General features: G+C 48.0%; 1 protein-coding gene across 2 annotated transcripts; it reads right to left on the minus strand.

The window, feature by feature from the left end:
• Positions 1-1590: 1590 nt before the first annotated feature.
• Htr3a (5-hydroxytryptamine receptor 3A) lies at positions 1591-11880 on the minus strand. 2 transcript variants are annotated; one of them, XM_027412093.2, is made up of 9 exons: positions 11814-11880; positions 9825-9991; positions 8736-8780; positions 7662-7771; positions 5923-6092; positions 3417-3577; positions 2859-3069; positions 2559-2780; positions 1591-1889 (listed from the first exon to the last, which is right to left on the minus strand). In XM_027412093.2, the coding sequence occupies exons 1-9, from the start codon at positions 11878-11880 to the stop codon at positions 1591-1593; spliced, it is 1452 nt and encodes a 483-aa protein (XP_027267894.1). The 2 variants fall into 2 exon arrangements, with proteins under 2 accessions (XP_027267894.1, XP_035300374.1); XM_035444483.1 differs by having other exon boundaries at positions 1591-1907.
• Positions 11881-12528: the final 648 nt, after the last annotated feature.

The following is a 12528-nucleotide window of genomic DNA, read 5'->3' on the forward strand; positions in this document are numbered from 1 at the left end:
GTGTCTGGGATAGAGGTGCTGATGAGCCCTCAATACCAGGTCACCTGAGGAGCTAGCTAGAATCCAGGAGCTCTTTCTGTTTGGCGGGGATTCTGGGATAAAAGGCACCTAACAAAAGGTAAACCATGTGATCCCTCCTTCAGCCTTGGGCCCTTTCACATGTGACAAAACCCAAGGCCCCAAATTTCTGCACTCTGCTCAGCTTCCCAGGTGGTTTATGAACTGAAATGGCAGAGTTTGGGGTTTTGAGAAGGTGCTATCCCCAGTGTTTGCATTGACTTTCTTATTGTTGGCTGCTTTAGAATAGCTTAGGAGGTAATGGAACTGTTTGGTCTCATCCCAGACATTTTTTTTTTTTTGGTGGGTTCCTGTCTCTATAGCCTGGCCATTCGTTGTCTAGTCCCCCTCTACCTTGCTTTCCTTTGAGTGTCAAGAAACTCAAGAGAGGGAGAGGAATAAGATAGGAACATGATAAAGTGTCAGAGGGAACTTCATCTATATACTCTTGAGACTAAGACAGAATATTCCTTCTCCTAGATGCCTGTTAGGTAGGTGAGTGGAAGTTGGGGTGTTACTTAGCTTGCTTAAGGCTTGTTGTCTAGCACAGGTGACCAGGATAAGGTATGTCCAAGAGCATTATCCCAGCTCTGCCTCCCACCAAGCCCTGCTTCCTGGTTAGGGCCACTAGACATTACCTACTAAGAGTGCAAAAGGAGATGCCTCAATCCAAGCCTTGCAGTCAGCATCTACTAAACACCAAATGGGAGGGTGCTGGCCGTGGTGCTGAAGTCTTATCTCCTTGGCAGCACTCTGTTGCAGTGTAATAGCTTGCTCCCTAGAGACCATAAATCTAGAAGAGTTGGCCCACATGGATCCTTCCAGCATTTTCCCAATGGATTGCAGAAAGCCTTCCTCTCTCCTCTCATTTGATAAATGGTCAGCCTTAACCTTCAAACTCATCTACCTCCTATTGTTTCATCATGATGGCTGTCATGTCACTCTCTAGTTCCTCCGCCCGGAAAGCATCTGTCAACTGAAACTACAGGTAATTCCACCATCCAGACTTTTCCCAAAGCTCAATACAAATGGTCATAGACGGAGCAAGATACCATTGTGCTTTATTATCCCCCTACCCCCATCGGCTGACAAAGCTGAATGCCAGGGAAGTGGCCACAGGTGACCTGGAAAGGGAGCCCTTAGGGGATAGATAAAATAGATGCAGAAGTCTGGGGCACCTATGCTAGAGGGTTAGTTTTTCTTCAATCAAAAACCAAATCTTGTGGAAATGAGCAGTTCCAAGGGCTTTAATCGAGGAAGTACCGGAAAGCAAACCCAGGCTCGATGTGTTGATGAGTAAAATTAGAGCATACTTGGTTTCTCTTGAACTAGGATATTATACTTAAAAGCCATGGTGGGGAAGTTGGGAATGAGTTGGGGAGACAGAATGGGTCTTCAGCACTAAGTTTCAGAGCCAAGGGTTCAGACACTGGTTTGGGATTGCTCAAACTAATTGGTGCTGGAAACAGAATGAAGCACCTAAGGGGAAATCCTCCATCCTTAGCCTAACCAGCCCTTCTGGGTTGTGTTCACTCAAGAATAATGCCAAATGGACCAGAGTGTGATCAGGGTGATGCTGTAGGCCAGCACGGCCAGCAGGTAGATGCGGAATAACAGCCTGTCCAGCACATATCCCACTCGGAGCCAGTCCCGAGCCACCTCCCGCATCTCATCCCTCTTCTCCAGGAAGTGCCGGATGGAAGACAGCTCTTGCAAGAGCCCACGCACAGCCAGCGAGGCCTCTCTGGGTGGTGGGGGAGGGCTACCTCTGCCCCTTGGGGTCTTCTCCAAGTCTTGGGGTCCCGCAGCATGGCTGAAGTGGTTTCCCATGGCTAGAAGAAGAACAGAGCCTTGGTATGAAAGGGAGGCCAGTGAGATACCCTGATGCTGTGGCAGAGGGGTGAGGTATAGAGGTCAGAAGTTGGGTGTCTTCCTCAGTTACACTCTACATTTCTCTCTGTGTCCATCTCTCCCTCTCACTTCAAGACAAGGTCTAACTATGTAGTCCTAGATAGTCTGAAACTCACTACGTAGCCTGGAATGCCATCAAACTCACAGAGCTCTACCTACCTGTGTCTCCCAAGTTCTGGGATTCAAGGCATGCACTCACCCTCACACCCAGCTCCTCTGAGCCCTTCTCAGTCCATAGGGCTCAGCCTCCATGACTCCCACCTTTCATTCACCTAGACTGACGAGGGGTTTGAAAGCAAAGCAAAAGGGCCTGGCTGAGCCTGATGGTACATGTCTTAAAGGCATCCATCTATCACTTCCAAAACAGAAAAGATCTCTGTGAAAGCTTGCTCAGATCAGCCAGGGCTACATAGCAAGACCCTGTCTTTTTTAAAAAGGGAAAAGGGAAGCAAGGTTCCAGTCTGATTGACATCTTTGACTGAAGCATCCTCCTGCTTCCATCCTGCACCAGTTGCCAGATCCTATCCTTCATCCCTGGCATGTCACAGCCTCCAGATTCTATGTGTGAGTGTGTCCCTATCCTCTCTCACCTGAGCAGTCATCGGTCTTGTTGGCTTGGAAGGTGGCTGGGGACCTATGGGCTATGGGCTGCTCCCCTAGGCAGAGCAACCAGGCTGTTTTCTGTAGGACCAGGTGCCTTAGCCAGGCCGGTACTGGACGCTGAAGGTCCTGCTTGTGCACCAGCCGCACAATGAAGATGGTCTCAGCAAGGCTTATCACCAGCAAAGCCATGCACACCACAAAGTAGACACCTGAGCCAGAAAAAGAGATCCACTAAGGGTGGGGGCCGGTCTTCACCACAGCAAACACTTCCTTGGGGAAGGCCTTACCGATGAGGGGAGTGCCGATGGCTGTTGCCGGCAGTGTGTCTGACACAATGATGAGAAAGACTGAGTATCCCAGAAGGAGCGTGATCTTGAAGGAGACTCTCTCTCCACTGTCCGGGGGCAGGCAAAAGCCCACAATGTCTACGACCATGAGGAAGATACTGGGCAGCAAGAGACTGACTGCGTAGAATAAAGGCCGCCGGCGGATGACCACCTGGGACCAGGACAGAAGCTTGGGAGTGATTGGGCAGACAGGAACCTAGGAACCACTACCCCATACCCACCCCACTGTCTTATAGAATGTCTAGCATGGATTTCTTGGGGAAGGAGAGTAACAGACCCATAGCCTTCCTCTGGCACCAGGCTTATGCCTGTTGAGTATAAACACAGGGTGCTTCAATTGCATTCCCATCGCCCTTGCTGAAGTTGCATGGAACGCATATGGACCTGGAGTTGGCACAAGGGCTACTAGGTCCTTCCCAGTTTGCCTCCTTTCTCCATCCCCAATGTGGAGGGCTAGTCGGTTTTGTGGCTCCTCCAGGCCCAGCCACACCCACTCACATAGAACTTCATTTCTGCATAGCTGTAACTGGTTTCCATACTGAACTCCTGAAACTGGGTGAGCACTCCCAGCAGCTCCCACTCGCCCTGATTCATGAAGACACTCTTGTCCGACCTCACTTCTTCTGGTGATCGCCACAGGGAAATGTTGATGTCCTGGACTAAAGAGAGACAAAGGCCAAAAAAAAAAAAAAAAAGAAAAGAAAAGAAAACAGCTTTGGACTTTCAAGTATAGAGCCTTCAAGTATAAAAAGGTGAGGCATAGGCCAGACAGCACCCAAGGAACCTTCCTTCTTGCCAGATCTCTAAACCCCAGACCTTTGCCCTTAACCTTCAGCCCTGGTTTCCACAGCTATATAGAAATGAAGTTCCATGTGAGTGGGCATGCTGTGGCTGCAGGGGCATCAAAAAAGTGAGGTGATAGAACATATTTTGTCTATCTCACAAGCCTATATTGAGGGCACAGTGCAAAGAACCGCAGGAAGCATTAATTGGGAAGCTTTCTGTCTCTGTCTCACTCACTTACACACACACAGACACACACACACACACACACACACACACACACACACACACAGACACCACACCTTCCAAACAGCCTTCTATGTTTCTTTGTTAGAGCTTCTCATCTAGGAAATGAATTAAACACGTTTTTACCCCTGCCTTCACAGAACTACCTGTCTTTGAATAAGAATTAGGAAAATAAGATAAATCCTCAATTGTACCATATCACAGATATCTCTCCTCTCTCTCTCTCTCTCTCTCTATATATATATATATATATATATATATATATATAGTGTATGGAATATATATATGTATATATATATATATATATATATATATATATAATACATATAAAGGAAACTATCTAAATGCCGATTAGTGAGAAAATACTTAATAAACAATGATACACCTAGATGAGTCTATTGCAGTTACAATTTATGAGGAAGATCTCATACACACTAACTTTGAGAAAGGTCGGAGATTCACTGCTGCTAAAAAGAATCAAGTAGCAGTGTATGATAGTATATGCAATATGTGTTCTCCATAGATAGCTCATGTGTGTGTTCATGCACATACATGTGGGTGGATATGCATAGAGAAGTAAATGGAAGACTGTCATGTCATGTTGTATTTAAAACATGTATATGTATGAGTGTTTAGCCTGAATGGATGTTTGTGTGCTGTATGTGTGCAATGCCTATGGAGGCCAGAAGAGAGCATTGGATAACTGGGAACTGGAGTTACAGTTGTGAGCTGTGTGCTGGGAACTGAACCTGGGTCCTCTGGCAGGGCAACAAGTGTTCTTAACTGCTGAGTTATCTTTCTAGCCCCTATAATTGAAGTTTAATGTAATGAACAGGTCAGAACAGGACAGACTGTCTTCCTATAGTGCAGTCCCAAGTCCTCCACTAAATATCTGGCACTTAAATACTCAATAAAAATTCTCAGGGCCAGACACTGTGCTAGAAAGTCTAATAGTGGACCAGAAACCATGTTCCCACTCCTCTGAAATTATACCCATGAGAAAATTAGATGTGGACTGAACAAGTGTTGTCAAGTGATGAAATTAGTAAGAAAAAAAAAACAGTGTTTTAAAAACTGCACAAGAGATAACTAGTCTAGGGGACTATGGGACGTCCTCTCAGGAGGTGGTGATACATGGGGGATAATCAGGCGAGTGGAGGGGTTGATCAGGCTGTGTTTGGGGTGCCAAGAGTAGAAGGAAGAGGGGTAGGTAGCCTAGGAGAGGGAACAGCCTGTGATAAAGAGAACAGACAGAACCTCTGGGCCTCCAGAGGAAGGCAGCTGGGCTGGCACACACCAGATGAAGCTGGTGTGGTACACTGTGGGCAGGATCAGGTCAAGGATTTGGATTGGGTCCCAGGACTGCTGGGAAACCATCGAGGGGTTTAAATGACATGATCAGATTTGCATCTTAATAAGAGCTCACTGGCTGCTGTGGGAACATGAGCCACAGTGGGGATAGTGCATGGGGGAAGACTAGGGTAGGAAGGGAACAAGGACACCTGGGCAGGAGGGGATGTCTTAACTCAGGGGTGAAGAGGAGTGGGTGGGTCTGAGATACATTTCCTGCCAGATCCTTTTTGAGATACCGAGTAAGAATTGTCCCTTGCAGAGTGCCTGGGAGCTGATTCACACTGTCTCATTACTCCCTGTAGCAACTAGCGGAGGCAGTGAGAACAGCAATATTGGCTCCAACTGGAGGAATAGGAAACAGAGCCTCATTGGCATTAAAAAGACACCTGGCAGGATATATTGCTCAGTGGTGGGGTGCTTGTCTAGCTGGGGCAAGGTCTTAGGTCAGATCCCCAGAACCATGAAGGAACAAGATAAATGAAAGATATGACAGAAGGGAAGAGAAGGGGGGAGAAAAATAAGTGGTGTCTTGATTAATGCAGGGTGTATCATAGAGAGTGCTCCTGGCCCCAAGTGCCTGAGAGCCCCAACCTCTGTCCCACCCACAAGTCCGCATACTCACTGGAATGCAGCCAGCTGGTAAAGGTCAGAGAGCAGTTCTGCACATCGAAGGGGAAGTTATAGATGTCAAGGCTACAGGCAGTCACCACCTGAAGGGGTTTGTAGTTTTGGACTTCACCTCGGTGATGCACGTACACATACGGAATGTTCGGAGACTTCCCCACGTCCACACTGGTCAGGGAAGAGGAATAAGTTTGTGGGGTGAAGAGGCAGATCCTTGCGCTGGGAGGCTAAAGATCTTTTGGGTAGCCCAATAGGAAAAGAAATTCAGGGAGGATCTAGACAGCAAGATAATCCAGACATTTTGTCTGGCCTTAACTTTCCAGTGTTATCAGTCTTAGCTTCTTGACCCACTATTACGGAAGCTGTGCTCCAAACAATAAAGGGTGTTTCTCTTTGACTCCACTAACAACCTAGCTCTCAAAGGCAGAGAAGGAATCCATGAATCCATAAGTCACTGTCTCCAGGCTGTCACACCCACCCCATGCCAGATGGAATAGAGCTGATATCCAGAATAGCCAATGGCTTGATAGGAGAGAAGAATCCTATTCCATCCTGACTCTGGTAGTGCTTTGATTCCCATTCCTAGAAGTGCCCCAAATGGGAGCAATCATCTCAGGAGGGAAGAGAACAGAGATCATGAGTAAGAAGAGGGGGCCTAGGAAAATCCAACAAGAATTCAGCACATTCTCCTGACTGAGCCTGGACCCAAGGCCTGAGGTAAGCTGAGCCCAGGGTCCCTGCCTTTATCCTTCTGTGGGGTTACCTGAAAGATAAGAAGCTAAAATACAGGGCAGAAATTTCTAGAACACTTTCCACCTGTGCCATTTGGGGCATTCAAGGGTGAGGTCAAATTCAATGGCTTTCTGTAGGAAAATGCCATGGTGGACAATGCAGTTGATACTACATGAATCCCTCTGCCACCTTCCCTTACTATTTTTTTTTTTTTTGCAATAAGGTCTCATGTAGTCCAGGCTGGCCTTGAACTTTCTATGTAGTCAGAAATGGCCTTGAACTTCTAATAATCTTGCCTCCATCTCCCAAATGCTGGGATTGTAGGCCTGTGCTACCACACTGGGTTTATTTGATACTAGGCATGGAATCCAGGCACTTTGCATGCCAACCAGACATTCTACCAACTGAGTCACAGCCCCAGCCTACCTTCCCCCTTCTATCTGTATTTTCCCCACGTATTTTCCTTGCCTTTGAACTCAGATGTCCAGTTGGTGGACCCTGGATGAACCTGCAGGATGGGGAGAAAGTCAGCTGGCTGAAGGCAATAGGACCATGTTGGGCTGCTGGGAACAAAAGCTAATGGGACCCACTTCATCCTGGGGGTGCCAATTGTGGCCTGTTCAGCACATGTGTGGCTTGGGAGATCTGAGCATGTTCCTTGGCTCCCAATCTCTTTTGTGTTCAGGAGCACTGGCTGCCATCAGTGTTTCACTCCTTTCAAAAAGTGTAATGGTCCCCTCTGACAAATGCAGCTGTCTCCATTAAGTTATTAGAACTCAGTGTGTCATCACTTGCTGGCTTCTGTTACTATGATAGAGACCCCTGGACCAAGAAGTATAAAGTTGTAGCATCCAGTACAAAGAGAAAGGGATGGGTAAAGGAGGACTTGAGCAAATACTTGGCCTACAGCCTACAAGCCTGGCTGGGGCAGTTTGGAGGCTGCAAAGAGGAAATTGTCACCATGCCTGGCTTCACTAGCCCCTAGACTCTGATGAAAGTACTCACAACTCATTGATGAGAATGTCAGGGACCCAGATGCTGTCTGTGGGGATGGACAATTTGGTGATGTTGTCAAAGTCCTCAGGAGTCCACTGCAGAAACTCATCAGTCCAGAACTGTGGGAGAAGCAGAAACAGCCGTAGGCAGCCCCCTCCCTTTTTTGGTGAGGGTCTTCTGCAAATGAGACAGATCTCTGCCCCTTCTTCTCAGGAAGTAGGTGGCCATCTTCCAGGGGGAAGGCTGGGCACTGACCCACATCACACACTGGTTGCTAAGAGACCCTGCCTCTACAGCTCTCTATCATCTGCATGTATAACATCACAGACTGCTGCAGCCTCTTCTGGGGAAACATGCAGCCTGTTCTTGTTTGACTCCTTCCCATGAGACAGGGTGTTTTCTGAATTAAGGGGTCCTTCCGTCAGACAGAAATGGAACTGTCTGGTAGGGATCAACATTCCTCTACTACATTCTCTGTCCCATATGGGTATCATGGTGATAGAGCATGGCTATCGATGTGGGGAGGGATTCCACAGAGACCTGTGGCTGCTGCTGTTTCTACCGAGCCTCTGGGGCGAGGCCTCTCTGGTCTACCCCCTCTCCAGAGACCAGTCAAGACCTGAGACATCTGTACACCAGTGTGACTTACACCTGTCAAAACTGAACACATGCACCAGGGCGGATTCCTGGGGGTTAAGTGGATGGTTTCTTCCTGTCTCTGTCTCTCGATTTTGTTGTTTTCCAACTTAGTGTAGAAGAACTTTCTAGAAGCTGGAGCTGTTTACATGAAAGTGAAGTGAGGCCAGGGATTGTCCTTTCTCCAGGGTTGGTCAGTCAGCACTTGTCTAGGATGCTTCAAAGAATCTGAGAAAGCAGGGATTGGGGCTGGGAGGATGTCCTGCACCCATTTTGTCCTGGCCCTGAGAGGGAGACGTTTCAGACTCTTAGATCTTATATCTGTCTACCATGCCTCTGAACCTCCACGTGGCCCATGAGATTCCTGACTCCTTGAGAAGGGGGACATCCTTCCTGGCAGAGAAGTCTCATCCTAGGTAGCAGGGTGGTGAGAGGCGGTTTGCTCACCTGCCGGTACCAGATGTAAGTGGTCAGCACTTGGTTCTTCTCATCCTAGGAAGGGAAAGGGAGATGACAGATGGCCCCTCTCACACCACCTAACAGGAGGTGGTCTTCTGGGAAGGCAGGAGGAGGGAAGGGACTAGGGGAAGGGATGAACTGGGTGCTGGGAGGCCAAGAGAAGCTTCTCTGTTAAGAGGACTCAGCTAGGATGAAATGCAATGGTTTCTTTTCAAGTTTGAAGATACATAGTATGGTGTGGTGGTACATGCCTATAATCCAATACCCAGAGGGCTGAGGCAGGTGTATTGGACTGAACTTGAGGCCAGCCTGGAAATATGGTAAAACTCTCTCTCAATAAAACAGGGGGGAAAACCCTAAAGATATGTAAATTATGTGTGGTTTCTGTTACCAATGTTTATCATATTTATATATTATATATATGATGCATATATGGCCTGCTGTGTTATGAAATTAAGAGACTCAAAACTACAGAATAAAAAAAAAGTGGTTGCTCTCCTCTCCCCACCTCTAACTGCAGGTCTCCCTTTCTGAAGCAGCACACCAAGCTGCCTTTAGCTATTCTCTCCAGAGATGTTCTAAATGTTGTGATTCCCTCCTATACGGGGGAGATGTCATGTGACCCAAGCAGCCTGTAAAGTCGATTCCCACCTCCCCATTGCAAGGCAGAAAGCCAGCAGCTCTTCAGTCACCTTTTTGTCCATCTCCATGCAATGCTTGGCCTCACCTGCTGAAGAGGGTACCCCACCCTACTCTAGTTATTGATTGACTTTTTAATCTACTGTTGCCATTTAGTGACACCTGCCATCCAGGGACCCTTATAAGGCACTAACTAAGGGTGTAGAGATGATATGGGGAGACAGTTTCCATCATGTAGGAGGTGACCACATCTAGGAGATGGTACACATAGGTGGCCCAGGTTTGTGATTTTGGCAGCTGTGCAGATACAACTTCAGTCTATCCCCAGCCATGATGCCAGACCATAGGCACTAGGGTTCTTGATGCCCACTGTACTGCCCAGGAGGTGCATGGCCTCTCTGACCACCCCTCCCCACAAACAGATTGAGGGCAGCTCACCACGCTGAGGATGGCATACATGATGACATCGATGGAGACGGTAGTAGGATTCCTCCAGTCCCGCACAGGCCGCACCCCCTTTCTGTAGTTGGCCAGGAGGTGATCCGACAACCTGAGCAGAGCGGGCCTGGTGGTGTCGTGGGCCTGAGTGGCCGCCCTCTGGCTGGCTGGGAAGGAGAACAGTTTAACATAGGAGCTAGAGCCCTGGTTCTCTTGACCCAGCTTAGAATCTGTTAAAAGAATTTCATCCTCTAGTCAGGTGAAATGGCTCAGTGACTAAAGGCACCTACCACCAAGCCTCATGACCTGAGAGAACTGACTTCTGCAAGTAGTCCTCTGACCTCAACATACACGACAGGGTATATATGTGACTACACACACATAATGATGATAATGATGATAATGATAATAATTACTATCATCATCATTATTATTATAAATGTAATTTTAAAAAGAAGAAGCAACTCAAGTTTGTCACCAAACAACAAGGCATTCTTACAGGTTTTTCAATGGGATGTCATCTACCCGTCCCATAAGCTTTCCTCCTTATGGGACACATGGAGGCACAGAGGCAAGCAAAGAGAAGTGGAAGGGACTATTTTTAAGTTTATTTTATTTTGTTTTGCTTTTCAGGCAGTATTCTGGTAACTGAGGTTTGCCTAGAACTTGCCTTGTGGCCGAGGATGACCTTGAACTTCTGATCCCCCTGCCTCTACTTTGCAAATTCTGGGATTACAGGCTTATACCTCCATTCCTGGTTTATGCAGTGCTGAGGACTGGAGCCCAGGCTGTGTGCATGCACACTATGCTAGGCAAGCCTCTACCAACAGAGCTATAGCCCCAGCCTCAAGAGACTTGTTTTTTTTGTTTGTTTGTTTGTTTTGTTTTGTTTTGTTTTGTCTTCTTTGGAATAATGGAATATTATCTGCACAAGTCTTCCATTTCAATCTCAGGACAGCCTGCCAAAGGAGCTAGCAAGACAGACCATTATACAGACATGAACCCCCAAGGCTCAGAAGATTCAGACCAGATTCTACACCACTACCCAAGATTCTGAGAGGCTTGGGGGGGGTCTGATGGGCTTTGCAGAACTCTTGGAGGTTTGGGGGTGTTTGGCTAATTCGGCCAGGCCGCAGAACAATGTCAGTTGAGAGGACAGAGCAACCAGAGAAAGGTAGCCCAAAGCACTTACCACGTACAACCTGCTTCGGGTCCATCTACCCTGCTTCTCCCAATGACAGCTTACAGAAAAGAGCATCCTATTCCTTGCCTTCACATCAGTCCCACCCCCTTGGTGGCATCCTTCTCATTGTCCCCCAAGGTGCTGCAACACAGCTGTGTAGAAGGAGCCTGCCTGTGGGACTGAATGTGGTCCGCAATAGAAGGAACATAGTACCCATGTGACTGAACACCCTGTTTCTGAAGTAGAAAGGAGAGGACTGGGTAGAAAGGACAGGGAAGTTTGATTTTACTGAAGCCTTGGAGGAGCCTAGGGGAGGAGAAAGCCCAGAGGACTCAAGCAAAAATACCAGCAAAAGCAAAAAAAAAAAAAAAAAAAAAAAAAAAAAAAAAAAAAAAAAAAAGTTACTCAAGTGGTCCTGGCACCCACTCTGCTGCAGGCAAGCTGTGTGACCCTGTGTGAATTGTTCTCCCACTCTATCTGTGGCTATTAGAAGAAAAAGTGGACAGAACGAGCTCACAGGTCTGTAGTTGCAATCATTTGCTAAGTTGAAAGAGAACTATCTCCCAGCATCCATGTGTCTTATAGACAGACAATCCTTTCTCAGCAGAAGACTCACTTGGGCTCAACTTCTCAAACCACCTGATTTGACTTTAGAATGCTCTCTCCTTCATCAGCAGTGAGATAGCCAGCCAGCCGGCCTTCCTTTAGCCCTCCCGTGGCTCCAGCCTCTCCTCCCTCCAACCCTTTGAGACCTAAGGCTTTCCTCCACCCCAGCATGCTATTCCCCTCCCCACCAAACTCCTTACCTTCCGCCTGGGCCAGAAGCATGGAAAGGAGCGGGGCCAGCAGCACCTGCGGCACGCAGAGCAGCATGGCAAACTTCCCAAGCGTGGGAGGGCCTCGTCTCGGAGCAGCCACTCAGGGTGAGTCCCCCTGACTGCCAGCCTGCACACCCGCTGCCAACCTCATGTCCCAGGCAGCCTGCTTTTCCAACGGCTTGTCTGCACCTTGTGAGGCTGCAGCCAGGCACTCCCGGGCCACCAGAGTTGGGGAGCCGCCAAGTTTTCTAGCAAGCAGCTTTGCTGCTGGATCAGGTTTCAGGGCGGGAGGAAGGGGAGGGGAGTCGGCTAGCTGATGTCAGGAGAGGGAGCTCATCCCACCCATTCAAGTAGGTTGGCTTGGCCACATCTTGTCCAGGAAATGTTTTGGGGAAAGGGCCTACAGGATCCGTGGAACAAAGATGCAGATTGACAGCAGTGGGACTGTAACGGGCTGTCACAGTCACTAGTGTCACTTCACAAGTATAGAAAGGCCAGGATTAAGCAGGGGCAGCAGGACGTATACTTTGGCTCCCCCAAAGTGACACATACCCCTAATGAAGCAGGGGCATTTTCTGCAGACAGAGAGGATGGGGATGTCAATAAAGGTCTGCTCCTTCATCCTCATTCAATTAAAAATTTTTAAATTTCATTTTGCTTTGCTTTTTAAGTCAGGGTCTCATGCAGTCCAGGCTGTCTTCGA

The sequence above is a fragment of the Cricetulus griseus genome, chromosome 4, assembly GCF_003668045.3.
Source record: "Cricetulus griseus strain 17A/GY chromosome 4, alternate assembly CriGri-PICRH-1.0, whole genome shotgun sequence".
In the NCBI taxonomy this organism is placed as follows: Eukaryota; Metazoa; Chordata; class Mammalia; order Rodentia; family Cricetidae; genus Cricetulus; species Cricetulus griseus.